This window comes from Lipomyces oligophaga, assembly GCF_038497815.1.
Source record: "Lipomyces oligophaga strain CBS 7107 unplaced genomic scaffold V1516scaffold_1, whole genome shotgun sequence".
Lineage (NCBI taxonomy): Eukaryota > Fungi > Ascomycota > Lipomycetes > Lipomycetales > Lipomycetaceae > Lipomyces > [Lipomyces] oligophaga.
Window position 1 is genome coordinate 336,814 of NW_027117785.1, and position 27,671 is coordinate 364,484.

Genomic DNA, 27,671 nt, shown 5'->3' on the forward strand with positions numbered 1-27,671 from the left:
AAATCAGATATTTTTGAAGAATAATAGCTAGTGAACAAATTTGACCATGCTACAAACTAGAAGTGAGCTACAAAGCAGCGGAAACAGCCTCGTACCCAGAGACTGTGACATCACCGCCGTCTTCCTTCTTCATGTAGGTGATGACGCCGTCCTTTACGATCAAAGCATAGCGGGCAGTACGAGTTCCGAGCATGGGAGGAAGATCAAGCGTGTAGCCAATAGACTTTGAGAACTCTGCAGCTGGATCACAGGCAAAAATGAAGTCCTCGTCGGCGACACCGCTAGCCTTGCCAAATGCAGACTGGACGAACGGATCATTAGCGGACAGACAGATGACGAGATCGACACCTTTGGACTTGAGCGCGCTCAAATTTTCAACGTAGGGGGGAATGTGGTTCGCGGTACAGCTGGATAGGATCAGTCGTATGGCCGAGCTCAATTGATTTGTTTCGGTTGGACTTACGTGGGAGTGAACGAGCCGGGGATAGAAACAATCACGACCGTCTTGCCCGCAAACACCTTATCGGCATCCAAGGGAGTAGGAATTCCGCACGCTGCAACTCACTGTCAGTCTCAATTCTCCAAGCAAGTACCCGCAAAATTCAATCCTAGTTGCTGCCAACTTACCCTTAATGTCCGAGTTCTCGGGAAGGTAGGGAACGTACATGAACTTCACGCCCGAGGGAAATTTATCTAACAGCCACGATCATATCAGCATCTGCAACCAACAACAACAGTAGACTCAATTCGAATCGACCAGCCATCTAATATTTACCTCCAACAGCAACCATTATGTGTGTATAAATCAGCGAATTTATTAGACAGAATTAAGTAATTAAAAGCCGATTGAAAAAGCCTGAGTAGACAAACCTCCGAATTTTTGAGGTGAACAGAGGGAACCGAGACACATATATACTACTCCGCTCCACCAGGTCTGTACCTCTGTATTCTGTACTGTACTGTGGTGTACTGTACTCTACGGCACTTGATCGGCCCAATGTCATCTCCAGATCGCCGTCACCGTCGGCCTCGAAGCCTCACGGCACGACCCCCTCTTTATTCTGCGATCGGTAGAGAATTGCTGAGGTGTCTGCGGAGGAGTCACCAGCTTAAGCTTAGCAATCAGCAATTAGGCAGCAGAGTCGAGACACAATCTTTTAGATATCTGTCTGGCATTCAGATATAGTGAAATCAAGTATTTCACTGTTTTCAATGCCAGCTCGTGCTCTACGGTATTCTTAGTAGATTACTTGTACGTCATCGCTTATCAAAACATTTATTGTACAGCCCTCTTCTTACGTGTCAATCGCCATAGATTATTCAACATATTACCTCATTACTGGTCACAGTCTTCTATCCACAATCTCCCATGTCTGTTCTCCATAGTGATCCCTCCACTTCCACCGCTCAATCTTCAATTCTCAGTTCTTTGCTTTCAATCGTACAAATACAAACCTCTTCATTTTATATCATACCGTAACAGTAGCTGTCATTTAACTGCAAAGACCCAGTACTAAAACATCATAAATGGATAACTGCAATTGGATTTACATGTTCTTCTGATCTGGTCCTCAATTGATTGTCTAGTCTGAAATTCCAAACGCTCTCCGCAGGCCCGGGAATTTTTTCTTCCGCGCCGGTGGGAACTGAATGTCGTTCACCTTTAATGATCTCACATTATCCGGCAGCGATCCTAGCGCCTCTTGGTACTTTAGCTGAGCTAGCGGCACCGAGCTGCTCGCCTTAGCCTGTGTACCTGATTTCGCAGCTGTTTGCGTTTGTTTTTTCTGCGACTTCGCTTCTTTCTTCTGTGCCCGCTCAAGCTTAAATTGTTGAAACTGACTAAGCTTCTTGGTGCGAACAGGTGAGCTGGCTTCCTCAGACGCAGTGGTGACGGATCCCAATTGAGACTCTAGCCTCGGGGCTTGCTGAGGCTCTGAATTTGCAGGCACCGGAACCCGAGCCGGTGAAACGCCATTCAGTGCGTCAAGTGCTGCTTCACGATGAGCAACCGACCGAGCTGGGGAAATAGCATTTTCATCATCGGAGTTGCCTGATCCAGACTCAAGTGCAGGAACAGGAACACGAGGTGCTAGTATAGGCGCCGTACTTTTAGTTGGCGCCGGTTTTGTTTTAACAGCTGGGCTTTCTATTTTTGCAGCTGCTTTGTTCGAATCTTCTGGTTCTGCAGAAACAGATGACTCCTCCGCCATTACCGGCGGCTCGACGACTGGAGCGCTATTACGAGGCTCTATCCGAAATGGATGGAACGAAGGCAACTTGTCAAACCCTCGGTCCTTAGGAGTTGGATCAGACACCGACAGTGTGCTTGATTCAGTCTTTTTAACATTGATCTTTTTGGTCTCAGCTGATTTCTCGTCGGGCACCTTCATATTCGCTACTCCATTCGGACGACTGATCTGGCTGTGGCGAAGACCTTCTGAAGCTAAAATCGGCAAACTAGATTTTGCTGGCTCAGATCGAAAAGGCACGTCAACATCGGAGTCGGAATCAGTAAAATCATGCCTAATTGCGCCGTTTATACCCTGAGAATTAATTCCCTTTAAATTATTTGTTATGTTACCATTAACATGAGTGGCTGCAGTAGTCTTTCGGCGTGAATTTGCCGACTTGGGTGTCGTATATTTTTTGAAACCGAATTCCAGACTATCCTGCGCGGAAACCGTTCTCTGCCTATGAAAACTTGAATCCGAATTAGATCGCCTCAATTGCATAGATCCGTATATCGTAGTAGAGTTGATAAGCGACATGCCGTTGGCCTCTGATGGCAATGCCCCGATAGGTGTTTTGGGGGCAGATTTCCTCACAGTAGAATTTCGCTGAGGCGTCTTAGCCTGAGGTTGTAGGCTTGCTGTACGGCGCTGGCCAGACGGATTGGAAACAGTAGAGGTACGTGTGCCAGCTGAAGGATTGGCAGATGCAGGTCTATGAAGAGCAGCAGCAGCGCTCTTCTTGGCGTGATCAGAAGAAGGATCTTTCTTAAGAATTCCATTTAGACGGTGAGGTGTCTTTGGAATAGGATGTGCTAAGACGGGAGTAGGCACTGATTTTTCTGTCAGTTTTGAGGGAGACGAGGTCAAATCACTTGTATTGACGAGAGTCGCTGGTGTTTCATTAGCCGTATCGTAACTAGTGGAGGAGTCTGCGCCGATAGAGGTCGTAGAGGTAGACGGCAGAGTGAAAATATCAGCTCCATTTGAAGACAGCTTGGCGCTTGACGTCTTCTCAGCATTACCAATTGATTTCATTGCAGCATCAGCAGCTGCTACATGGTCTAAAGTTCCGGATGTTGCGGTAGCAGCAGGATTAGGCGGAGAGTTCGCAGGAGTAATGAACTGCGGCTGCGGTGGAGGAGGAACCATGGCAGAAGCATTCGAAAAGCTGACACGAGCATGCTTCTTCTTCGTGGAAGGAGCTGTGGTGCTGATCGCTGGCGACAAAGTAGCCCCTGAAATCACGCTGGATGAGCTAGAATCCTTCATAGCAGATTTTGACGGAGACAATGCGCGTGCAGGAGGTTTGTGCTTGATAATGGGCTCAGTGCTAACTTCCTCTAGAATTGTCGGAGCTCCTCGAACGGGAGTCGCATGTGTGATGGTTATAGCAGGCTCGGAAGTCATTGAGTCGAAGGAAAACAGGGACGGCGTATAATGGCGCTTGGTGGAGGGTGGACCAGAGGACTTGCGCAGAGTGCGATTCAGAGACAAATTACTTCGCATAGAGCTCGTGCGAAGCGTCGTGATTGGGTTTGAACCGTCTCGTAGTGATTGGTAGCCTGGCCGTGCAGCGGGAGTGTAGCTGCTGGTGCGAAATGAGCGACTGGTCAAAGATCCAGTATGGGAAGTCTGAGTATGAGCCTGCAGGGCAGCATTGCGGGCAGCTGCAATAGTGTTAGCAAGAGATGGATTTCAAAAAAGGGGCCTGCGAATCTCCAACAGCGATACAAGTCACCAGCAGGCTCAGATCAGCTGAGAGAAGGCTGCGATTCGGAGAGGAAAGAGAGAGCCAGACCCCTAGTCGAGAGATCAGACTTACCGCTGGACAGAGTGTTTGTAGATGCGCTGCGCGACATTGGAGCGCTGGCAGCTGTCGTCGCCGCAAAACTTTTTCTAGAAAAATTCATGGATTGCGAGGTCTAGAAAACAAGCAGTTAGCACAGATTTAGACGGTTGGACAAATGCTCGGAGGCAGGAAGGGTGTGACGAACCGAAAGCCCGATGTTGCCGCCGTATGGCTGTCTGGCCGGACGATGGCTGCTGGAGTTGCTCATGGTGAAGTCTCAAGCAAGCAGGACGGAAGCAAAAACAACAAAAATGATGCGGGAAATATGAATGTTGAGCTTGAACTGTCGAGACTGACGCGCGAAGCTGTCGGAGCAGGACGACAGAGGAAGATCGGCTGTAAAAACAAGAGGAGGTCTCAATCACAGGACTTGTCGGGACCGTAAATCAGACGTCAGTAGTCCTGTGATACGACTCAGCGAGAATGGCAACAAGTAGACCGCAACTGCGAATTCAAATCGAAATCAGACGTAGACCGCACGGAAAGTAACCAAGTTTGAAAAGGACAGCAAAACTAACGAGCAGTCCGGCAGAAAGTTGGTCTGCAGAAGATGCGATGGTCGAGAGATCGTTTTGGGTTTCCCACCACTGAGCTAAGAGCCTGTGGTCTACGGACCGGCTCCAGCCACGTCCCGAACCTGCCGCCACAGCTGGGGCGGTGCGCGGATACTCATCCCGTGACGCAATAGCTCAAAACTGGGCGGGAACCAGCAAAGATGGCTTGCTTAGTTCGGACGGGTCGGGCGAGAAGCAGCTACAAGAGGATGCCTATATTATAACATATATCATTATTTTTTTGGTATTTTAGTATGATTAATATTATATTGTTATCTCATTATTCCAGAATATTTAAGTCACATCGTTCTTACTGACCATACTGTCTATACTAATTAAACTGCCACATACAGCACTCCAGCCAGATCTCGTATCTCGTTTGGGTGGTAGCAGCAGCGCGCCAGAGGCCATTCCAGCAGCCGTCCGCGGCATAACTTAGTAAGGGGTCGCCGTCGCCGGTGGCTGGAGTCCACTGGAATAACGGATCCAAGAAGGTGGACGGGCCCTAGAACGAAGGGACGATGATGGAATAACCGGACTAGAAACGCATTGAAACCGCTCGACAAGAGGAACTTTATTTGTTCAGTAGAAAATGCGTCGAGAATCGAGTGGAGAACCGCAGAGCGCTGGAGACAGTGGAGACTGCCGATCTGAGCGAAATGCGTCATGAACCAGAACACAGCATCAGAGAACTGCTACCGAAAAACCACACAGATTTCCATGCAGAACACCATGCAAGTCAGACCTAAAACCCACCCCACAAAATTAATTTATGAACACCCTCACTCTCAGTTCGTCGATATGGCTCCATTCCGCATCGCCTTGAGCCATTGCTGCTTGCCCTTCCGAGTGCACAACGCAATGTTGTCTTTACTTGCTCTGACAAGTTTGGCTCGGTAGATGTCCAGCGCACGCTGCAGGTACTGAACACGATATTCGAACACGCGCGGCTGCAGCCACGCCATTTTGATCCCCATCTCATTGATCTCTTGTTCTAATCTGCGTCGCGGTCCGTCAACAGATTGTTGGCCTTGCTCTTGATTTCTCTGAAACGGCAATGACAGAGACGGCAGAATTGAGCGCGGATAAACGGCGTAGTCCAGCCGATACTTGTCTGGGATAGTCTCCAGATCGACTCGATCGATCCCCACGCGCACGCGGATCTTGCTGTCAGTGGGAGACACAAGACTTGGATCAATGCTGATATATTTGAATTTTTTCGCCGGTGCAGCTTCTCCGAGATGTCTTCTTAATGCTGCCATGCCTAGTTCAAGGCTTTCGGACTCCGTCTGATTTGACTGGCTCTCCACACCTGCTGAAGAAGGAAATCGCAGAGGATTGACCAAGTCAGCGACCGCAAAACTCTCAACAGGGTTCACTGGCTTTGCCATTGCGTCGGAGACGGACCAAGGACTAGGTGAGGGCATGAACGCGACCGAGGAAACTGTGTATTCAGGACCTGACAAAGGCGGTAATTCCGTCGTGACTGGCAGATCGGATGTGAATGTGCCTGGCAGAATGACGACCTCGTCTGTCTTGTCCGCTTGCTGATCGGCCGAGTAAACCGCTGCAGTTCGAGGACTTGTAAACGCATTCTGGCGGGAGGATATGCCTGCTTGTCTGTTCATTTTTCGAACACGCCGGGAGCGTAGATTGGGGTCGGTGTGAGAGTTGCGCCAGGAGTCGACTGCTCGCTGTAGCAGACCACGTTTACCTTGTAGAGTTGGATTTAGATGAGCCAGTGCCCAGCCGATCCGGTTGCACTCAGTCTCGTACTTATAACGATTGCCTTTGTATCTGCTTTCAGGGATGTCTGCTCGAGGATAGATCTAGGAAACATTGTTAAGTTCATGTACATAAAGTGAGTTGTTCATACGCACGCAGTTGTTTTTGCGAAACACTCGAGACAGCGAGGAAATGTCGATCGAGCCTACGTCGCAACGAATACAATACTCTGTTCGAACTCGTTCTTTTGAGTACTGGAACGCAATCCAGTCGACGCCACGTTCATCACGACGAACAAGAGCTGGAGCTGCTGCTGGAATCGGGCCCGAGGCGCAAAACTTGGATGTCTGGTCTTCGGAGGTATATGTCATGTTATCCGACAAGACGGGTAGAGGGTGTAGAGTGCCAGGATTGCCGTTGCTGGACGAGACATTGGTGCTGCCACTGCTGCATGCTGTAGGATAAGCAGGCAAAGATCTTGCGCGAGAATCCGCAGCGACTGAAGGGTCAAATGGCAGAGTTAACTGGATGTTTGAGTCGAACTGAGGCATTGTTGAGGAAAGAATGCCGATAAAACTGGCAAATCCTGGCGAAGACGGTCTCGCAGTATTATTATACAGACCCGACGAGGCTGCTTGCTTTGCCGGGGTGCCGCCGTTTTGCGATCGACAGCTGCGGTCTATGAACTAGCCATTTCATTCAAGTATGTGTCTACGCTAGAGTTTCCCCATTAGATAGAAACACCTGGATCTGTCATTACAAAACTTCGAAAGTCCCAGAATGTCTGACCGTCGCTGACGTTTCTCTCATTTCGGTATCGAGACATGTGGTACATCGGCAGCCTATTCTGACCGAATGCCCCATACGCTCTCTGACACCATCAGCAGCCCCAGATAGCGACAGGCCCAGCAGGTCTCGAACGAGACCGTTGTGTCTCTGAATTTGTCTCCACCCCCGTCTCATATTAATTTGATGCAGACATTGCCTTTGAATTCTGTTTATGTTCATTTAATTCTTTGATTCTGTCAATTTCTGCATCATTTTCAGACAAAAAAAGGTGCTTCTAAACCTGGAGAACAGAACAGTGTCCCCCTGAAGCCGCAGTCATTGCGGTGATTTGACCCAGCTAGCCAGTGACCTACTGTGATTGTGGATATTAATTAGTTATTCTTTATTATGGCACCTACTTGAGAAGCACACCAGTCTTAGATGCAGCATTGTACGTAGTTGCAATGAATCGGCCGGATCTTCATATCTGGGCGGCATGAATTACCTTCTAGTAGGAGTATCTGAAATCATTATAATTAGCTTGTGATTTTTATGTTTTGGTTCCAGTCATATACTGTTAGGGCATGCCATTCTAGTAGAACAGCGTCTTCTGGCGCACGGAACATATCTCTTAGTCGATATGCGATGGCTATTCCACAGCTCGCTTGCCGACAGTTTCCAAAGATGGATGTAGGTACAACGAAAAGGCATTTTGTTTTCGAGCTGTTGCAAATCTATTCGATACTATCTTTACTTTTTTTCAGACTGAGACCTCTCTTGTCCATCCATAACTGTCAAATTTACGCCCTATAGCCAAGAAAGATTAATTTTGGTGAACATCTCCTAGTCCACAATTCTTACATCCAGTACTCATGTCTTCCTATATCGTCTCTATAGGTCAGATTTGTTTACTGCCCCATTCTACTTTGTAATTATATCAAGCACCGCAAGCACAGTCATCGGCGTGACTATGCAGAGTGAGTTCGAATAACTCTAATCATCTATAACTGTATGCTATTATTATTTCTGAGGCTACAAAAAGTCTTACTTTTCTCAAGATGGCCAATCACAAAAGCAAAACAAAACGTATTAAACAAGACAATAGAGAGAAACAGACGCATGATATTTTTGCAAGACTTGGAGCAGATATATGAAAATGCTCCGACTCGCCTCCCCGCTCTCGACTTTTTAATCGTAGAACTTGCGACTGGGCGATTCACTACAAATTAATGTGAGCACAATGAAGACGCAAATATACACAATTCAACATACCCAAAGATGGCAACACGGATAGCAGGAAGCGACTCCTCGTTGAGAAGGTGCAGGCGCTCTTCAAGAGTGTTGGTAACTGCAATTTTTCCTGCGGATCCATAGAGAATAACGCCGCCAGCGCTAGAATATGTCAGCTTCACTCAGTAACCTTATATCAAAAATCATACCTTCCAGCGGGAAGAGGATCGGCCTCGTTGATGGTAATGGTCAAATCGAATCCAGCTTCCTTCTTGAACTCGTCTTGAGCAAGAGGAATTCCAGTCTTGATAAGGTCGTAGTCGGCTTCACGAGCAGATACAGTAATTGCCTTTTCGTACAGAATAAAAGCGCCCTAAACATGTTAATTGACCAAGACTGTGCAACTGAATATCAAGAATTAACTTACCTCAAGCATCAAATCTTTGAGAAGATAGCAGTATTTTTCCTTGTCACTAGAAATATCGGCAAGCTTTGTAGTAGCTTCCTCAAAAACGTCATCCAAAACAGTCTGTCTGGCGGCAAGGACACGTAGACGAGTCTTATTCGTGATATTAGACTTTGTAATTTGCTGAGCAAGCGAGGCCTGCTTCGTCCGGCGCTCATAGGTGGTGTCGATGATAGCCGTCTCAGACCGTACGAGCTTGGCCTTCTCAATTGCAAACTCTTCATCAGCCTAGAAAATTAGTTAGAGGATCAATTGCTATTGTGCCACGATCAATGTGCATCAAGGCCATCGATATGCAAAATAGCAAGAATTGCTAAATCAAACTCGACCCAGATGCGTAATGGACCTCTACATACCTTAATCTGAATTTCACGGGCCTTCTCAAGAGCCTCCTGTTTGATGAACTGGACAAGCTTCTTGAGCTCAACGTCGACCTAGTGCTGTGTTAGAGCATTCCCTGTGCAAACAATTGCCGCATATCGTCGTCGATATTATGCCAGACCTTGTCAAGGTCTGGCGAAAGCCGACAACGTCTCTTTCTCCTTGTGCCCTCGGAGAAGACTTCTGTAAGACGATAAAAACGTACCTGGTCGTCAGTAAGTGCGGTATTAGACATATTGAATGTGGAAGAAGTAGACAAAGCCAAGCTTAGTGGAACTTTCGACAGCTAGAATGAACCGAAATACAAAACTGAACAACAGCCGGTGGAAGAAGGAATTTATCTTTCAAAGACTCGAGTTATCTTCCTCCTTCGTCGGGTCGGTCGTTCTCAAGCCAGTCGAAAAATAGGGTTGAGTGGCTTTCCGCTTTCAGTATGCCCGCACCCTGATTTCAGCACTCTGGCTGCAAGCGGACGATAGCCGCCGATAAGAGTGCTTGCGCGTCTATGGCATATTTGCAGACACAATATATTTATATGCTATGCGCCCTTGGAACTACATATATGCCGTTTCATAGACGTGTCACTCGCAGTTGTCCAGAAAGTACAAACACCTTATCCAATGTTCTGTCAAGAGCCTTGCTCTCCAGGAGGCTAAACAGAAGAACGGCCTGATCCAGTAGTGGCTGCAGCAACCGCGATATCTCGACATTTACCCAGTTCGAAGACGTGTCTCCACGGACAGATCTGAGCATTTCACGCGTTCGCTTGGATTGAAAATCCGCTATATTTTATCAGTCTTGCAGGGTTTGCGACATATACACATATGGAGGGCGCGTCAAGTCAGACCGTAGCTCTCGGCATCGTCACGGGAATAGTGTCGAACGCAGCATCCTCAGTCGGACTTACGTTGCAACGAAAATCACATATGCTCGAGGATGAGAAACCTCTAGGCCATGTTCAGAGACCCCCGTATAAGCGGAAGCGTTGGCTGTTTGGTATGGCACTCTTCCTTGTTTCCAATATAATCGGGTCTGCATTTCAGATCACGGCTCTGCCTATTGTTATTCTGGCTCCCCTGCAAGCAGTATGTTTTGTGTTTCTGTTGATGTTTGAAAAAAATCCCATTACTGACATGTCCTCCACAGAGTAGTCTTGTTTTTAATTCTATTTGTGCTACCGTATTTCTATCAGAGCCATTCACACGCTATTCGGCTCTTGGAACCTTACTAATTTCGTCCGGAGCGATTCTTATTGCTGCATTTGGTGCCATCGCCGAGCCGAATCATACACTTGAGGAGCTACTCTATCTACTTGGGCGAGGACCTTTTCTGCTATGGTTTTGCCTGACCATGTTTGTTGCCGTATTGATTCTTTTGACTCTTCGCATGATGAGGACTTGGAGACGTGGACATACACACAAGGGCAAGATTGCTCGAGGAATCATGTTTGGAGTCGTGAGCGGCATTCTCTCTGCACACAATCTTTTGCTTGCTAAATCAGCGGTAGAGCTTGTCGTGCGATCGATCATCCAGCATGACAACCAGTTTAATAGATGGGAGACTTGGATTATCTGCTTAGGCGTAATTGTTATTGCCTTGACACAGCTCTACATACTGCATCAAGGTCTCAAGTTGTGCACGACTTCAATTCTTTATCCTTTGATCTTCTGCATTTACAACATCGTGTCGATTGTTGATGGCCTAATATACTACGACCAGGCCTCCAATTTGTCACCGATGCAGATCGGGCTTGTGTTTTTGGGTACTATTCTTCTGTTGATTGGTGTTGCATGTCTTTCCTGGCGTCTTACACCCGATCCGGTTACTGTTCAGCTGGCTAAGTCCGGCCTTGAGATCACAGATGCATTTATCAGTGATTCAGAGGCGCAGGAAATTGATCCGCTCATGGGAGATTCCCCATCCAGTGACGGCGAAGATGACTTGAACCCTGTCAACACTAGTCGGCTCTTACGTGCTAATACGGGCTCGTCGCTCGCATCAAATGTTGCTCCGCCGCCATGGACATCACGCAAACTGGGCGCGCAAGAACGCACAGAGATCTGGAACGAGCTCGGCGATTACGACGCAGATGAACTCGATCTTGACAGCAGCTCGTACTTAATTTCCGTTGCTGGACTCGAAAACCAAGACGATGGTGAAGACGAGTCATTTTCCGAAGAGAGTGTTTCGGAAAGTAGTACTTCGTCATCTTCTCAAGTCTCACGCGGACCGTTGGGAAGATTACAGAATATGATTCTCTCTCGGCTTTCTTAATCTACTACGATCTAGCTCTTTTTTTTTCCGGTTTGTTTTAATTTTTTTCTACTCTCTTTTGGTTTCGGGTCATAGGTTTCGTTTTTCTATAATAGACATATTCAAGATTTAACCAACTATATTATATTTTCCTACAAGCCACTCTAATTATCTAATATCGAGTTCTATACCTATTTACATCAACAAAGAAGGAAACCTTATTCCGCACTTACGTCCATTACATCCCTTAGAGAATCGGTCCCCGCACTACCAATACAACAAAACAGAAAACCATGCTCCAAAACGCACAAAAAGAGTGATCAACATAAAATGTCTTTTAAAAAAGATAACAAATAAACTGAAAATAGGATATAACAATTTTTATGTACAACGATGAATCTAATTTGGATTCCCGACCCTGGTCCATTTTTTCTCTAGATCACAAACTCACTTGTCCAAATCCGACAATTCTCGCTCGTAGTGTGCAAGCAATTTCTCTGATTCAGCTAAGGCCTGTCTTTGCCGTTCTAAGTCTTGTTCTAACTTTTGTCGCTTCGCTCGAATAGCTTCTCGAGCTTGATCCGAACTCGAAGCCGATGCGACTTCAGGAACTGGCGAAGTTCGTGCACTAGCAGTTACAGTACTGGACATTAATGATTCGGCGGGTGCAGTTGTTGTAGTCGCAGAAGGAGAAACCGCCTCAGACAACGGAGAGCTCGATAAACTTGGATTCAATATCGACCGGATACTATTCACTCGAGGCAAAACAGTGCTTGAAGAAGGACCCAAGGGCGGACTAAACTTACGCTTGCTCGTTTTTTCTGTGCTATCGAGCAAACTTTGCAGAGGAGGAAGGGTGTCTTGCGACGAACTGACGCTTGGGGCAACACTGTTAGATTCGTCAGTAGATCGCTCAGATTTCTCGGTGAGTTCAGTCATCGCTCGTCGAATAGATGGAAGTGAAGGTGGAGGCGACGACGATCGAAAGGCTCCAGTGAAATCAATTGGTGGTGGATCAGGAAATCCCCAGGCTGGTGGAACAGGAAGTGGGCGAAGTGCTGGCAGCCGGATTACAGAAAAAGATTTGTCTATCAAACCAATTGAGGCACCGTCGCTGGTCGTCTTACTTGCTCTAGCTCTTGTAGTAGTGGTAGAACTAGTAGTCGTTAGAGCGGAGGCCGAAGTAGCAGGAGCAGTCGCAACAGCTCCAATCGCTGTCGAAAGTCCGGGAAGAGTAGATGAGGCAGGCACTGGAGACACAGAAACTTCGCTCCGTGAAATGCTATTTGTTGGAGCAAGGGATCCACTCCCAGTCCCTGAGGGAGCCGAGACTGAGGAAATAGCCGCAGAAGCCCCAGACAGCGCATTTGCCTCCAAGCCAATCGAACGATCCGCGAGCGTCGTGGCCAAACTGACTTCCACAGCAGACTGCTCAAGTGCAGAATTAGATCCGGATCCAGATCCTGCTTCAGAGCCCAAATAGGATGAACTCGGGTAGACCAATGGCGGTAGAGCTGAAGGAGTTACCGGAGGTGCTACCCGCTTTCGTCGCTTGATCACGCTCTTCTTCATCGAAAATGGACGATGGACTCCATGTAACTTGTAATAAAGGCCTAGACCAGACAATTCTCGTTAGTAATCACGTGATAATTGGGGTAGATGGGTGGTATGCTTGGCTGGGTCCAGACCACTGATTGCTGATTCAAGCGAAACTTGTTCCCAATAACTGGGAACAATATTGCGCGAAATTAGGAGCCAGAACCCAAAAAGCAATATGGCAGCCATGTTTAATCAGAAAAAGAATGAACGTTGGCAACGTGAACCCAATTGTGGTCTGAAAACGAACACACTGTAGATCCAGTGTACACGCAACCAATAGTGCCTTGGGTATTGACAAGTTCCAATCAGCTGCCTCTGGACATATCATGAACTTATCCTGCGCAAAGAACCGGAAAGTTTATGATACTCAAAAACATTTTCAAATCACAACAAGCAAAAAAATTGAAAGACTGTAGAATAAAACTTACCACAAGCATTGCAGATCGTGTGTCCGACTTCGTCACGGCGCCAAAGAGGGGTGATGGTGGTTCCACAGTTCTGGCATGCTACTACAACAGAGTTTGGAGATGTAGCAGGAAAAACGCCAGTACCTGTAATATTTCGCCGAGAAGCAAATTCTGAACCAGGATTTGGAGAAACAGCCGTAGCGTCCGAAATAGCTTCGGCTCCTGGTGAGCCTGGTTGGTCAGCAGAAGGCAGATCGGTAGACTGTAGCGGAGAAGTTGGATGTGTCTGTGAAGGAAGGCTAGGCTGTTGATGCTTATGCTGCTGCTGACGCTTTATGGAAGATGCCATTTGAGCTGCTTTGGCTACTCGATTATTATAAGCAGGACAACCTGAACAAGCGCGGGATCCACCTGTTCCGTTGCAGTGACCATCGCCAGGACATGACCCTGGGACAGCATGGTCAGCAGCCATGACCAGACTTACAGCAGCATCAACATCTGCAGAAAGATTTGTAGTCGACCGGACTATTGAGGATGCATGTTGTCGCTTTAGATGAACAGGACGAGAAGTATGTCGAGCCTTCAAATACAGACCACATGCATTACAAATAGTAGTTCCATCTGGAGCACGTCGCCACAGAGGAGTATGCGTAGTACCGCAATTTGAGCAAACCTGGCCGATTGGCTCGTTCTGAATAATTCTGGAACCGACAGCTAAAGTCGGCACCGGCACAATATGATCGGATGAGGTTTGCGGAACCGGACCAGCCGAGTCTGTCGCAAGGGATTGTCGGGTTGTAGCGCTCATGTCTTTAGACACTGATGAGAGCGAGGAGGTGGACGTAGCAGAGCTGGACTGATTCGAAAGATGTAACAGGTTTGGGCCGGCTTCGTCGTCAGACGAGACTCCAGCAGAGTCTTCCGACAAAGATGGAGTCGACGACGAGTAGGCAGAAGATTGAGCAAAATCAGCGGCTGCTATAAGCGGGCCAAGAAGGATACGGGCAGCACTTGCGGCCGAGGACGAAGCAGCAGCAGCAGCAGCAGCGACAGCGGCGACAGAGGAGACAGATGATTCTCCAGCAGAATGCAGCAACTGAGGCGGCGGACGCGAGACAATGGAGGACGCGCGCATCACTAAAGGGCGGTTTGTCCGGCCGTCAGACGGCAAAGGCTGCGAACAGGGCAGCGGAGCAAGGAGAACTATACAAGACGGCGATCAGGAGGATACCGCGAAAAACAAGAGCAGAGTCGGCGAGACAGCAACTGATCGCTTCGACAAATAGCAAGTATCAGTACAGCGAGCACGAAAAGCAATCCATAAATTTGTAAGGTGCCCGTAGGTGCAAAAATTGCGAGAAAATAGCAGAAGAAAAGAAGAGCTATGGCGAAACGGAAAGGAAAGAAAGTGTTCACGATCGTTCCCTCTCAGAGATGGTGAGCTTAAACAACCGCCCGGCCAGCAAGCCCGAGAAGAGGAGGACGAAGCCACATGAGGAGAAGAGCCGCTGCACGTGATTCTGATCTGATTACGCAGCTGACAATTCAGATGATTGTGATTGGCTGAATGCTTATTAATGTTCTCCTTGAGTTAAGTCCGAATGCTGACGCCACTTCTGGCAATAATTCCGGGGATAAGGTTCCCAACAGGAGGTGCTACAACACCCTTGTACGTTTGAACTTATGTCAACTACGAGCGAATTAGTTTTGGACCTGCGAAGTCCTGGGAGCGCAATATGCACTTAAAAGGCAGGTATGACTTAGTCAAAAGGCGTTATTAACAAGTTACCAAGAATAGCAGAATTGGAAGTTTGTAGAGCAATCAGATAGATCTAGGCTGGCTTACAATGGATTGGACTTCCTAGGAGACTGGGTGTGCACAGTTGGAGATGAGCAGTAGTTTCTGTTCAATAATTAGATAGTAGATATTTACAAAACATGCTATGAAAATAGTTATGACCAGTCCGAGCTGCATAGCCGGGCTTAGCCGAGTAAGGAAATGATGGTATAGATGTATCTGAGATGGCATGCGAAGAAATTTAGCGAGGAAGTAGATTTTGATCTTAAATGACAAAGAGCGCAAATGACCGCAATGACGTGGTTACTGATTTTTCTTGTCGTCTAAAAGGCCATCGATAAATTCGTGCAGTGCCTTCCCGCTTATTTTTCCGTCACTATCAAAGACTTGTGTAATCTCGATTTTCCCATCCGCCGAAAATGTCTTTCTTTTGATTTCAACGAGGTAGCTCGTCTGATATTTCCGCAACTGTGTAGATAATGATATTGTTTCTTCGGCTTTTTTTCCCACAAAAATTATTCGCTTCTCAACGAGCCAGACCCATAGGGTCAGTAGGCTATTCAGCACAAAATAGATGATCACACCAATCGTCGTTACTTGTTTTGCGGCCTCAAATCCAAATTTGCTATCATAGTAGCCAACAGCACCAGCGACTGCTACGGCCGTAAATCCGAGTCCAAGTCGCACATCAATCAAAGAAAAATTCTGTTGATAGCCTGCTTCAGTCAAATACTGTCGGAGTCAGTGTATCTGATCTCTTGAATCTCGCAGTCAAGTTTAAAGTCTAACAGATCAATCCTACCTTTATTATGTCTTCGTCCAGAGCGGTCTTCATATCCGCTGTGGATCTGCGGTAATCAGTCAACAGATTCTCAGCCAATTGCTCGGATTACTTACGATAGATTGACTTTCTTAACTGCAGTCACCATGATGAATTTGCTTCTTTTCGTTCCTGTTCTATATCAAAACTCCTTTGTGGAATTTTTAATGGTGACGCGTTGAAATCTAGAATTAGCATGATTCTCTTAATTGTCACGTGTAAACTCTGTAGAGCACATCAAATATACCATGAATATTTATCTTCTATATCATGTCATTTACTGTGCAGACGAAGATCGTGCATCTTTTAATTGTTTAGACCTGATGGTTTTCGAGAATATTTTATTAAACCAGGATAACAAAGAACTCTCAGTTCCGCTCAGATTTTACTAAAATCACTCGACATAGCATCATCTGCCAGGTCAAAAGACTTGCAGACAATCACAAATCATAGCAAAATGAAGATAAAATGAAATATTTCAATTATTATAAAACAAAAGTTAAGTTGAGAACATTTGCAAACATCCCGACGAAGCCATGTCATATATGCATTTTCAGAAGACTCTATCTCAGACAGCGCGTTTATTCTTCATCTTCATCCTTTGTGACATATTTGTATTTAATATCCTTCCACAGCTTCTGCTTTGAGTTAGTATACTCTGTTCAGCGGTCCAATACCGACGTGGAATATCACTTACGCCCTGGTTATGAGCTTCCCAGTACTTGTTGGTAACCGTATCGAAAGCCCTAAAAAGTATTAGAATCTAACCATGCTTGAAAAAAATTGCTTCTAGTAATAACATACATCTCAAATGCAAAGGCACCTGCAAAAGCCGAGCCGACCATAATGGAGTTTCGGCGGAAGAAAATGTTGTAGATGGTAGTTGAAATAGCCTTCAGTAGTGTTAGAACAATAAAATACGCTTTTTTAGAGAAATCCAAATCCAACAAAGAAATCATCTGCAGAGAAGACACAAATATTTGGTACCATATGTACACCGCATCCACCATTAAATGTACAATATCAGATCCAAAACGTAATTGCTGCACTGTGATCCTCTTCTTCCGAAATATATTCCTGTTCCTTCTCTACTTGCTCAATAAACGGGAAGAGACTCACCATTTTATAATCACAATCAAACCAGGACAAAAAGGGATCTTTCCTGTTTTCAAAATAACAATCAGCCAGAAACTAGAAATACTGAACAAGTTCGAATATATCTAGTCAATATGAACTTTCGCGCTGAATCCCGGCCGCAGTCAAGGAATCTCCAGATGCGCTGATTGGCTAACCTGAATTGTAAACTGAGGGGTATGTGCAGCCATAGGATAAATCATAAATGAACTTACTCCTTCAAAAGCAGGGGTTATTTCCATATATTTCCTGAAATTTGACTACTATGATTGAGTAATATCATAATCGAAAAATTGCGTGTCTAAAGTTTTAAGACGCTATAAATTGTAGAAAAGTTTAGATCCCTTGCAATTTCGTTCAGATTAAAACTCAAGATCAAAAACCAGATCCAGGAGCAAGGCTAGACGCCGCATATAAATTAATTAAGAGTTGGGCTAATTCCATTATTATTGATTCTAAGAAGAAATCCTAGAAATGGTAGCAAATAAGGCTGCATTGGATTGCAGATCTCAAGAATCATCAGAAAAAACTCGTGTCAGTTTTGGTTTGGCAACGATTGCCTCAGTGTCGACTTCCTCACAGAACAACAGCACGCCTGATCGGCCAATAGTTGAGCCATCTGCCCAACCAACCTCAAGCGAGCATTCGACACCGAAAAGAAATTCAGCGATATCTACTGCCGTTACTAATGCAGGAATTGTCACTACGCCTACCGGAGACCGAATGATTCCGTCGACAGTTCGACAGGATGGATCTATCAGGAAAGAAATCCGAATCAGGCCAGGATATACACCTGATGAAGATGTGGCGCGATATAATGTTGCAGAAAGAATAAAATTGCGACAGCAGCGGCTATCTAATCGCATGGAATCTACGCATGGAAATGAAATAAGCGGAGCAGAAACACCAGATACTTCACAGCGGAGTGTTATTAGTACGGACAAGATTGAATCTAAATCAGCAACAGATACAGATTCAAAAGTCGAAGAACTGGCCGATTCAATAACAGACAATTTACAGCTTCAAGACAAACCCAAAATAAAGCTCGTATCTAAATATGCAGACGACCGGCCTTCGGCCGAACTCACTTTCAAACAATTCAAACGGCCAGGCGAAGGAAATCAAAGTCTAGGCAACACTCCTCGTTCAAGTGGAGGGCAGAATGGGAAAACTAATCGATCTCATTTCAGATCCAGACGTTTTCCAAATCATCGTGACGATATCCCAACTAGCCTCGCTCCGTCAGATCCTTCAAATTAGGTATATTTAGTTTGTAATTATATTAACATTATCATTATCATCCCAAGCAAAATCCATAACACCGATTCACTCACATAGCCCTATACATCACTTAACTTAACGTCATATTCTAATTTAAACTCATCTTCTGTATACGGTCATAGGCTTCCTGCATATGTTTCATGCTTCGCTTGCCCGCTACAAAAGGACCTGGCGATCCCCCGCCTCCCGCAGTCGCATTCGTGCTCCTATTTGGACCACCCACATTACTACTGCTTGATGTTGTTTCTGCAGGAATACTGGGTGACACAGCTCGTCGCTTGATCGAAAACCCGTGGTGGTCTAGTCCAGAAGCTGCTGCGACTGCTGCAGCTGCTGCCGCTGCTGACCCTGACGGAGTTGCTGAAAGTCTTGGCGAATCGTCAATAGGACCTCTGCGTTTTAAAGTCCGCCGTTCGGCTGTGGGCGTTGCTACTATGCGGTCCGAGTCCGACCGGACACCAACAAAACCTCGTCCAGACGGGGATATGGAGAGCGGTGAAACCATTCCATCACTGAGAAAACCTCCTGAAATCGCCTGCTGCTGCGCTATTGAGATGTTGGCCGACATAATCGGTCGAGGCCGCACCAACCCAGTGGGGACCGTGGGGAGAGACGCTTCCAGGTCTGTAGTTGATATTTCCCGCTGTCCATTCATTTCTGCCGCGGCGATAAGTTGGCCATGTGTAGTATCACCTGTTGATATACCAGTGTCCGAGTCTCGCTTGGACGTCGTAGGATGATGGCGCCTTCGACGTCGTCGAAATGGTGGACTGGCTAAGAGCCCAGAGCCTGGAAACCCTGGCAATGGAGGAGCACCACTGAATGATGCATAGCTTGACGAAGAGGGAGTCGGATCCAGAGCTGGATATGCAGATCTATACTTCGCATTAAACCTTTGTCGTTGTCGCTGCCACTGCTTACGCAGTCGAACTTCTTCCTCGTCGTCGTCATCGTCGTCATCGTCATTGTCTGCGTAACCCATTACAGCGTCATCGTCATCATCATCGTCATCATCCTCGTAATCGTTACGATCTTCATAAGTATCAGAGGCCGATGAAATGTCCTCGTCGTCTCGCAGCAGCATTGTAACTTCAGCCTCATGCTTGATCTCGACCTCGGCTGGCGCAAGTTCGTCGGCAAGCTCTTTACTGATGCGCATAAAACTACGGATCTGCGGTTTCATCGAACCGCCACCTAATCGAGAAAAAACGACGGCGCGACGATTGATTTCGCCACGACCATTGCCGGCAACAATATTATTATTGCCATGATTAGGTGAGGTTTGGCTTGTCGGAGCCGGTGTAACCGCAGGCGGCGTACCAGGGCGAGAGCCGAAACTATTCAACATGCTTGTTTGCTGGTGTTTCAAAAAGGAAGAAGGCGTAAAAAATATGGAATTTGACGCAGATCCGTTGCCTCCACTGTTCATAGGAGTGAGATCTGTTGGTGTTTGCGCAGGCGAATCGACCGACATTTCGTCATCTGTAATAGAGGTGGCTCTGCGACGACCAAACGGGTTCATCTGCGGGAACAATACAGGTGTAGAAGGAGATGAAATGTAGCCGTCCGAAGAAGTGCTAGTAAACGGACGCGCGAAAAGCGTCAGAGATGGAGACGTTCGCAGAGATGGGATAGTAGAATTCTGCAAGGAGACAGATGTCTGATCTGTCAATTCGATGTTACTATGAGAAGAATGGTCATCGATTTGTGCGGCCAGATCTTCATCTTCAGAAGATGACGAACAGGACGAAACAGGCCCATTTATCGCTGTGGTAGACGACGTCGTTGTTGATCCTAGTGCTGATACGGAGACGGTGTCCCGAGGAGATAGTAAAGGAGAAGCAGTACGTGATAGTCGAGGAAGCGCAATGGCTCTCGACCGCGCTGCCACTACTCTTGCAGGCGAAGCAATTGCTGATAGTACTCGATCTCGATCTCGATCTCGATCTCGGTCTCTCTGCTCCTGCTGAGACGGTTTCTGACTGCTAGTTTGGTGTTGGTCCTGAAGATCAGGCGGATCCAGCTTGGCTTTCTCTAGCCCTATGGCAGAGTCCAGTTGCTGCCGCCCTTGCTGGCGTTGATCGGACGCCATTGTGCGCTTTCGTGCGAGTCCAACAAGAAGAGCGGAATCGATCAAACTTGTGTACAAAATATCATGAAATATTATCACTTGCGACTCGATTTCGAAGAACTGAGTTCAATAACTACCGGTTTAGTTCGGACTTTCGATTCGTTTTCAGAGCTCGCTAGAGTAACCCAAAATCAGAAAGGGATTTCCCGCCAGATGTCGAAGCTAGCCGCACAAGCCGCACTTACACGTGAGACTCAGTGTAGCTCGCACCACTTGAGCTTACATAGCGCAGGGATTCGAGGGTGTTGTATCTGAATTTTCAAATGCGGGAAAGTTGATGCTCCTCTAAATATTAGGCTTGGAATAGGCAGCGGATTGGTTAAATTATTTATTCCTGTTTTACTGAATTCGAGTATTTACTTGCTTTTGCCAAACTGTCACATCTTGTGATAAATTTATCATGTCGGCGTCAGCGTCCGCTTCTCAAGCGTACGATCGTGAAGCCCAGGTAGAGCCGTCCCGCCCCCCAATATTATGTCCTTGATCTTTGCCTTACCATGTGCTTGTCCATGTGCATATACGGTAATACGACATCTTCTTCATCATTGTGACTAATATCAGAACTAGAATGATCGTCGTCTTAATGACTTAGCCTCTCAATTATCTACACTTCGCAAAGTTACGACAGATATAGGCAATCAGGCGTCAGACAGTTCATTTGTTCAATCCACGGTACGTATATGATGACGCAACCTTTAATTTTCTCATTCTGAATCATATGTTCTGACATTCGTCTTTTTTTTGCCCATTTAAGACTGATGCGTTCTCCTCGCTGTCGACTTCGATTAAACATTCTTCTCATAGACTAGCTCGGTCGTCGGGTGTATCGTTACCGGTTTACAAAACCGTGTTTTTGATTCTAATTGGCGTTTTAGTCATTTATTTGATCTGGCGACTGGTCTAACCAGGCATTCTCTTACGAACCTAATCACAATCTGCTGTACAATAGTTCAAATTTATTATCGTTAGATAATGTCAGGGAGACAACAGATTAGGCTTAATACCAATCACAGTTACTTCAATTCGCAGTGCGTCCACCTCCGATATCCTGGCCCAATCTGTAAGCTCCTATGGACTTTCCCCATTCAATCTTGGACCGAGTGACAGGCAACTGACGTCGTAGTGCCTTGAATGCGCCATCGCTCAGCCCGCTAAACTCCTTGTTCAGTTCCTCTTGGTACGCCCTTTCGGCGCTTGCGATAGCCTTGATGACATCTCCACCAATTACCTTCAAATCGACTATCTTTTTGGTTTTCAAGCGTACATTACCATCCTCGTAGTAATGAACGTCCAAATCAATCTGACCTTTGCCAAGCCCGGATGACAGATCGACAGTGTAGCTAGATCGCCAGCGGCCGTTCCAAAAATTTGACGGACTATACTTATTCCCGGAAATGACAATTGCGATAGTATCGTCTTCCTGGCTAAAAAGTCCATATGCGCTAGGCTCTGGATAGTGCTCGCTAACATAATATTTCAAACTCGAGATCAACCTAGATTTCATTAGTCAATGGCAAAGAGCAAGCCTGTCAATATTATCTTCATACTCTGAATTCGTCGTCGGTTCCTCGTAGCTTTCTACGCCGGAAACTTTCTTCAGCAATGTTAGCATGCCAAGTTCTCAATCTCTAACCATAAGAATATTCTAACCAATGTCCGGTGATCAAGTTCAAACTGCTTGCCAGCTTCACCATCGTAAAATATAGTCTCACCAAGAGAATTATATGGACTGATTACAATCTGCTTATAGTCAGGATTCTGCTGCATAGACAATTCACTCCGACTTACTGGCTTGCTAGATCCGGGAACTTTCACAGTCACAAACTGGTCCAAGTTATATTGTTGGAAGACCTGGTCAAGTCCATCCAAAACCTTGCTATCGTCTTCTACAATGGCTCGGATATCTGTCAAACAAAAAATCAGTCAAAATACTTTAGGTCATATCGCAATTCTCGCACCGTCGTAAACATCTTTAATCTATTCTTCTGTCAATTACGGTACTTAAACCAGAATTGTAGCAACTCACTTCACCCGGCGGCGCGTCGGTCAAGAACGCAGAGACAATCTTTACTTTGGCTTGACTAGACATTATACACTGGTTCTAATCTTTGTCTATATCAGATCTTCAAAGAACTGATCGGATAACTAGAGATCCGATCAATAATCCTGCTGTTCTATGGAGGCTGGAACGGTAATGCAAACGGTGATATCCAAGGGGCGGCCATCAGCACCTGCGGCTTCTTGGTGCTATAGTGAAAGCAATACCACTGACAATAATCTAGCTCAAAATCAAATCTTCGAAAATACTGACTTGAAATTGGTATAAGTCATATAAGATTTGAATTGTTATATTTCTACTACAATTATAAATAAACCAGTCCATTAATTCTAATAATGATCCAGATTAGGCTAGATGTAGCCCTTGTCTGTATATCCAACATACTAAACACTTGAAACCAATCCAGTATCATATGCTTACATGAACGCAAGACTTCCAAACTTCTCCGAGTATCCGGGAACATCCCATCTACCTTTGACAACCATCTCCTTGACCTTAGTCTCGAGCTCAGGCTTGGCACGGATAACATCATCAACAGTAAGATCAGTAAAAGGTCGCGCAGATTCGATATTATCCAAAGTAGCAACAAGAGCTTCAATCTCAGCAGCGACCTTAGTCTCGGTGACCTTGGCATTCTCAATGGCTTTGACTTCAAATTCGTCGATGGTCTTGAGCTGAGCAGTAACGTCATAAGTAACGGGCTTGAACTTCTTGTAAGAAGCCTCAATCTGGTCGACAATAGCAGTGTTTTTCAAAACAGAGCGATAATATGCGAAATCAACCGTGGTGGGCTGAGCGCTAAGCTCCAGAACTTTGCGACGAGCATCCTCATTACGCTTGCGGAACGACTGCAACGAAGCAATCGTGGTCCCCTTGAGGCCGAGCGAGGTCGTGACCTGGGCCCAGTCGAGTTTAAGAGCAGCTGATTTCTGTAGATGTTAGTTAAATGTAGCTTAGAAAATAAATATCGAGGGTCTATAAATGGAGCATAGAAACGTGGAATCGAGTCATGGCGAAGTTAAAATCTCAGTGGTTCATGGCAAATTATGAAGTTCGATAATACTTTCTCGTTCCCTTGGTGACGATCTTGATCCAATAAAAAGGGCATTCAAAATATGTCCAAACAAAATTATCAACTCAAATAAATAATTTATCAAACTCCAATAATCAATTGGTTCAAGTTTTAGTAATTGTTGAACTATGGCGATTCCTTCTTTCCGTTTGAACCGGTAACCGACTAGCAATCGATGCACCCGATTCCGTGTCCGACACTACCCACAATTCAATTCAGCGAAGGAACAACTTACAACGACAGACATCTTTCGACTTGATAAAACTGAGCAAATTAAACTAAAGCAAAAGCTCGAATTGCACTAGCTAGAAACAATAGCAAAGATTTTGTGCGGGTGTCCGTCTTGCAAACTCGACGAATCCTCCCCGTTCAGGCAGTTCCGGGTCGCCCGCGTATCTTTGAGCACGTCTAGACACTACATGGTTCTGGCCAATCCCCTGCCAGTCTCAGCTTCTGACTGGCCTTTACGTCACATGACCATTGGCACGTGATATAGAGTACTGCCTCATGCGGCGCAGGAAGGGTAGGAAACAGTTGGACAGCGGTTCGAGTCGATTCTACTTCACCTGAATTTCATTGTTTGACAGGATTCAACTACAAGTTTTGTTTGCTAAAGTTGGCAATTCCAGTTGAAATCTTTCAGTATATAATATAAGTTAAACAGAGATGTCGGCAAATATTAACAAAACGCTGGCTCGCGTAAAGCAGAGGTATGCTTGAGAATAAGATTCTTTAACGTTTCGAGAGCTCACATTAGGAGGATCGCGGACAAACAGTTTTATGAGGCACAACAGGCTATCAAGACAGTTGCTACTCGGTACGACAAGCTGATGCAATATGATAATGCGATTGAGATTCTCTATACCGGTGCACAGGAATTGTTAGATGCAGGCGAGAGTAGTAGTGGTAGTGATCTAGCAAGGACAATGCTTGCTACCTATAAAACTGCTGGCATTGCTGTTGATTCAGTATCGAAAGGTACTTACCGTGAGCTTGTGTCGTAGCATTCCAGTTAATCGATTCATAGCTCGGGTTGTGCAACTATTTAATAAAATCAGATCCGACGATTCTCGACGGAAAGACCTGATTAAGGATTCGCTGGAATGGTCTGGAAATGATCCAGAGCTAATGCACATCTTTGGTTCTTCATATGCAAGCGGTCAGTATAATTACAAAGTTGTTATCTTCATACGTTTTAGTAACACCTATCAAGAGGATCTTCCATACGAAGCTGAACGACTTCTTCTACAAGGAACAAAGCAGTCACCCGTAGTTTTGGCAAATCTCTTGTTTGATTGGTATATGGAATCTCCCGACGTGGACATGGCTGCCTTTTTTATTTCGCGTGCCGTTCTAGGGTATCTTTCTGTTGGTAATATTCGAGACGCTAGTCGGTCACTTGCAATTTTCATCGAACGCCTTCAGAAATCTTCCCGCGCCTCTACGACCGCTCAAACAGTTACGTCCTCTTCTGGCGACGAGATTCTTGCATTTGACGATCACCCTTTACTCAACTTTTTCCAGCTGTTGATCAAAGTTTGCCAACGTAAAAACACAGATCTTTACAATCGCCTCAAGTTTAGATACCAGCAATCAATCAAAGATGCAGGTGCTTTCACAGAAGCACTGAACCGCATCGGCGAATTGTATTTCGGAATCAAAATCAGAAACCAGGCAAATATGTTTTCGGATCTTATGGGGAGTCTACTAGGACCGAGCCCAACAATTTCGTCGCGAGCAATATCTGCTCAGCCACCCTCTGATATGGATTAGTCGTGAATCATTTTAATATGTATCTATATTATAATATCATAATTATTGAGTCGCCTGCAAACTACCGCAGTACTGTATGCGAGTCTGGAAAAGCATGTCCCAGGAGTCTGCGGGTTAGGTTCGGAATAACCTGTGTAGTTATTCGATGACTTAGATTTAAACTGATTCCAAAAACAAGTAATATCGTTTGTTTTCACATCATCAAGTGGAAGTTGGATACTGGAAAACGTCGACAGAGTACTGATAATGGAGGATCACAATACACCATTTTACTATCATCATCCTCCTCCATTTGTGCTTTCACCCCCTGCCAGCGAAACCTCATCGCCGTCAGATTCGCCTAGTTCGACTGCTGTAACATCTACACTTGGATTTCCCGAAATTACAAAAGAACATATAGATAATTGTGCTTTCACCTCATGGCATCCTCGTTATCGAAAACATGTACCAAAGACGACTATCATTCACGATGTCGACCCGGAATTTGTGACCTATCTTCTTTCGGACGGAATTTTTTTGCCATCTGAACAGTACGACCATGCCAATGCTGCATATTTTTAAATGCTGATTTTTTCTAACGTATTAAAAGTCGAGACGCGGAATGGAGTAGTGATTCTGAATGGAGTGATGATGAATCGCAGAATGTATCGTACGCAAAACCGGTCGAATCAAACGCGGACTCGGACATCGACTGGGATGCTGATGAAGATGAAGTTTCTGCAGGACCAACGGCCGTGGACCCAGCAAGTGCATTCCCGGAGCTTCATCAAAAGATTAAAGAGGTAATTGATTTGTATGGTGCCGTCACGCCCAAATTGAACTGGTCGTCCCCGAGAGATGCGCAGTGGATAACCGCTACTAATTCTCTGAAATGTGTCACGCCGGGTGATATCTATCTGATTTTGAAGTCGTCAAATTTCATTACCCATGATCTAATGCATGTTTATGACGACTGTATCTCTGTTCCTGAGCAAACTCGACCCGATAAAGTCAGTCTTGTATTACGGAAATGGATAGAATTTAATCCGTCGATGGAATTCCGAGTTTTTGTTCGTGATCGGCATATCATTGCCATTTCTCAGCGGTCGGAGGCATTCTACTCCTTTCTTTCGCCTCTAAAGTCACGGCTTTCAAAGCTTATTCTGTCATTTTTTCTTGATTCTACTCTGAAGAATTCTTTCCCAGACCCAGATTTTGTGTTTGACGTGTATATTCCTAAACCTGAATCCGGCCGTGTCTGGCTCATCGATATCAACCCTTTTACGCCTCGAACTGACTCTCTCTCATACACCTGGCCGGAACTTTTAGCAATCAGTCCAACTCTACGCCTTGACTCTCCAGGCCCCGATCAACTTTGGCCCGAAGAACCGCAATTTCGGCTGGTATCACAAGATGAAGGTGTCCATACGTTCTCGACGAAACCATTCTCAGAGCATATGGTTCCCAGTGACGTTGTCGAAGCAAGTGTCAAAGGTGGTGGAGTAGGAATTGCAGAATTTGCCAAGCAGTGGAAAGAAATGCTCGACAAAAGTGAAACCAGCGCAGACATGCGGTCTGACAGTCAAAGTCGATCGTAAGTCATCGAGGGTAAGAGTGGTGCTGAGCATCGTTCTTTTAATTTAAACAAGGTTTTATATCATATGAATTAGAATCCTCCATAGTGAAATTCCAGCTTTGGATCTGACTTCTCTATTTCCTCTCTCATACAATTAATTTCCAGGTATTAGAATTCTTAAATTAGCCATTAAATCTGACAACCTCTGCTACTTTAATTGCGATTTGTTTTGTGTCGCTTATACTTGAGCGTCTAATTCTAATTATAAATTTTCTGTTCTCGATAAACTAATATTTTTTGTTATTGCTGATATAGTGGCTTCTTACATTTTAGGAGATGCCCTCAATAAAGTAGTTGCAGATCATCTCGATCTCATTTCAGCCTCACTAGATCCAACATACTTTTTATATCTAAATCCTTAATGAAATCATAAATTTAAAATTGTAAATAATAATCTTCCAGATAATCCCAGTAATATCAATACAGTAATTTCATTATCCATGGTCCTTTGTAAATCTCCTTCCCCTTTCCTGACAATAATTCCTCCTCCCGCCTTCTTAGCCATGTATAAAAATATAAACA

At 45.5% G+C, this 27,671-nt stretch overlaps 15 protein-coding genes across 15 annotated transcripts; 5 read left to right on the forward strand and 10 right to left on the reverse strand.

The window, feature by feature from the left end:
• Position 1: 1 nt before the first annotated feature.
• Positions 2-917, reverse strand: V1516DRAFT_631015 (putative peroxisomal protein). The gene is made up of 4 exons (XM_066919944.1): positions 776-917; positions 628-693; positions 464-554; positions 2-407 (listed from the first exon to the last, which is right to left on the reverse strand). Exons 1-4 carry the CDS (start codon positions 789-791, stop codon positions 68-70), a joined length of 513 nt encoding a protein of 170 aa, XP_066779573.1. The 5' UTR covers positions 792-917; the 3' UTR covers positions 2-67.
• A 343-nt stretch (positions 918-1,260) lies between these two features.
• V1516DRAFT_667499 (uncharacterized protein) lies at positions 1,261-4,682 on the reverse strand. Its single transcript, XM_066920863.1, has 4 exons — positions 4,229-4,682; positions 4,057-4,156; positions 1,476-3,901; positions 1,261-1,412 (listed from the first exon to the last, which is right to left on the reverse strand). Exons 1-3 carry the CDS (start codon positions 4,289-4,291, stop codon positions 1,584-1,586), a joined length of 2,481 nt encoding a protein of 826 aa, XP_066779574.1. The 5' UTR covers positions 4,292-4,682; the 3' UTR covers positions 1,261-1,412; positions 1,476-1,583.
• Positions 4,683-5,425: 743 nt separating this feature from the next.
• Positions 5,426-6,913, reverse strand: V1516DRAFT_617472 (uncharacterized protein; the record flags this gene model as incomplete). Its single annotated transcript, XM_066919367.1, has 3 exons — positions 5,426-5,935; positions 6,164-6,466; positions 6,518-6,913. The coding sequence occupies 3 exons, from the start codon at positions 6,911-6,913 to the stop codon at positions 5,426-5,428; spliced, it is 1,209 nt and encodes a 402-aa protein (XP_066779575.1).
• A 1,217-nt stretch (positions 6,914-8,130) lies between these two features.
• V1516DRAFT_667507 (ATPase, V1/A1 complex, subunit E) lies at positions 8,131-9,633 on the reverse strand. Its single transcript, XM_066920864.1, has 6 exons — positions 9,413-9,633; positions 9,183-9,260; positions 8,788-9,054; positions 8,570-8,733; positions 8,403-8,522; positions 8,131-8,349 (listed from the first exon to the last, which is right to left on the reverse strand). The coding sequence occupies exons 1-6, from the start codon at positions 9,440-9,442 to the stop codon at positions 8,319-8,321; spliced, it is 690 nt and encodes a 229-aa protein (XP_066779576.1). The 5' UTR covers positions 9,443-9,633; the 3' UTR covers positions 8,131-8,318.
• A 129-nt stretch (positions 9,634-9,762) lies between these two features.
• Positions 9,763-11,829, forward strand: V1516DRAFT_644525 (magnesium transporter NIPA-domain-containing protein). Its single transcript, XM_066920149.1, has 2 exons — positions 9,763-10,292; positions 10,354-11,829. The coding sequence occupies exons 1-2, from the start codon at positions 10,032-10,034 to the stop codon at positions 11,479-11,481; spliced, it is 1,389 nt and encodes a 462-aa protein (XP_066779577.1). The 5' UTR covers positions 9,763-10,031; the 3' UTR covers positions 11,482-11,829.
• On the reverse strand, positions 11,582-14,914 carry V1516DRAFT_667513 (uncharacterized protein). Its single transcript, XM_066920865.1, has 2 exons — positions 13,488-14,914; positions 11,582-13,073 (listed from the first exon to the last, which is right to left on the reverse strand). Exons 1-2 carry the CDS (start codon positions 14,599-14,601, stop codon positions 11,908-11,910), a joined length of 2,280 nt encoding a protein of 759 aa, XP_066779578.1. The 5' UTR covers positions 14,602-14,914; the 3' UTR covers positions 11,582-11,907.
• A 274-nt stretch (positions 14,915-15,188) lies between these two features.
• V1516DRAFT_667517 (microsomal signal peptidase 25 kDa subunit) lies at positions 15,189-16,236 on the reverse strand. Its single transcript, XM_066920866.1, has 3 exons — positions 16,162-16,236; positions 16,067-16,112; positions 15,189-15,996 (listed from the first exon to the last, which is right to left on the reverse strand). The coding sequence occupies exons 1-3, from the start codon at positions 16,191-16,193 to the stop codon at positions 15,568-15,570; spliced, it is 507 nt and encodes a 168-aa protein (XP_066779579.1). The 5' UTR covers positions 16,194-16,236; the 3' UTR covers positions 15,189-15,567.
• Positions 16,237-16,408: 172 nt separating this feature from the next.
• On the reverse strand, positions 16,409-17,306 carry V1516DRAFT_667520 (ubiquinol-cytochrome C reductase). The gene is made up of 4 exons (XM_066920867.1): positions 17,204-17,306; positions 16,889-16,977; positions 16,782-16,830; positions 16,409-16,722 (listed from the first exon to the last, which is right to left on the reverse strand). The coding sequence occupies exons 1-4, from the start codon at positions 17,204-17,206 to the stop codon at positions 16,666-16,668; spliced, it is 198 nt and encodes a 65-aa protein (XP_066779580.1). The 5' UTR covers positions 17,207-17,306; the 3' UTR covers positions 16,409-16,665.
• A 165-nt stretch (positions 17,307-17,471) lies between these two features.
• Positions 17,472-18,530, forward strand: V1516DRAFT_667526 (uncharacterized protein). The gene has a single exon (XM_066920868.1). It carries the CDS (start codon positions 17,693-17,695, stop codon positions 18,476-18,478), a length of 786 nt encoding a protein of 261 aa, XP_066779581.1. The 5' UTR covers positions 17,472-17,692; the 3' UTR covers positions 18,479-18,530.
• Positions 18,432-20,736, reverse strand: V1516DRAFT_667527 (uncharacterized protein; the record flags this gene model as incomplete). Its single annotated transcript, XM_066920869.1, has 1 exon — positions 18,432-20,736. A coding segment is annotated over exon 1 (1,999 nt), but the record flags the coding sequence as incomplete, so codon positions are not given.
• A 203-nt stretch (positions 20,737-20,939) lies between these two features.
• V1516DRAFT_667528 (uncharacterized protein) lies at positions 20,940-21,866 on the forward strand. Its single transcript, XM_066920870.1, has 4 exons — positions 20,940-21,078; positions 21,198-21,302; positions 21,385-21,690; positions 21,754-21,866. Exons 1-3 carry the CDS (start codon positions 21,031-21,033, stop codon positions 21,532-21,534), a joined length of 303 nt encoding a protein of 100 aa, XP_066779583.1. The 5' UTR covers positions 20,940-21,030; the 3' UTR covers positions 21,535-21,690; positions 21,754-21,866.
• V1516DRAFT_688347 (F-actin-capping protein subunit alpha) lies at positions 21,555-22,827 on the reverse strand. The gene is made up of 6 exons (XM_066923778.1): positions 22,657-22,827; positions 22,589-22,607; positions 22,419-22,534; positions 22,281-22,370; positions 22,178-22,224; positions 21,555-22,123 (listed from the first exon to the last, which is right to left on the reverse strand). Exons 1-6 carry the CDS (start codon positions 22,717-22,719, stop codon positions 21,649-21,651), a joined length of 810 nt encoding a protein of 269 aa, XP_066779584.1. The 5' UTR covers positions 22,720-22,827; the 3' UTR covers positions 21,555-21,648.
• Positions 22,828-22,993: 166 nt separating this feature from the next.
• V1516DRAFT_667535 (uncharacterized protein) lies at positions 22,994-24,108 on the reverse strand. The gene is made up of 2 exons (XM_066920871.1): positions 23,997-24,108; positions 22,994-23,618 (listed from the first exon to the last, which is right to left on the reverse strand). The coding sequence occupies exons 1-2, from the start codon at positions 24,006-24,008 to the stop codon at positions 23,106-23,108; spliced, it is 525 nt and encodes a 174-aa protein (XP_066779585.1). The 5' UTR covers positions 24,009-24,108; the 3' UTR covers positions 22,994-23,105.
• A 150-nt stretch (positions 24,109-24,258) lies between these two features.
• V1516DRAFT_667538 (uncharacterized protein) lies at positions 24,259-25,595 on the forward strand. The gene is made up of 4 exons (XM_066920872.1): positions 24,259-24,471; positions 24,522-24,739; positions 24,789-24,920; positions 24,975-25,595. The coding sequence occupies exons 1-4, from the start codon at positions 24,428-24,430 to the stop codon at positions 25,532-25,534; spliced, it is 954 nt and encodes a 317-aa protein (XP_066779586.1). The 5' UTR covers positions 24,259-24,427; the 3' UTR covers positions 25,535-25,595.
• A 124-nt stretch (positions 25,596-25,719) lies between these two features.
• On the forward strand, positions 25,720-27,503 carry V1516DRAFT_631041 (D123-domain-containing protein). The gene is made up of 2 exons (XM_066919945.1): positions 25,720-26,064; positions 26,124-27,503. Exons 1-2 carry the CDS (start codon positions 25,781-25,783, stop codon positions 27,109-27,111), a joined length of 1,272 nt encoding a protein of 423 aa, XP_066779587.1. The 5' UTR covers positions 25,720-25,780; the 3' UTR covers positions 27,112-27,503.
• The last annotated feature ends 168 nt before the right edge of the window (positions 27,504-27,671 follow it).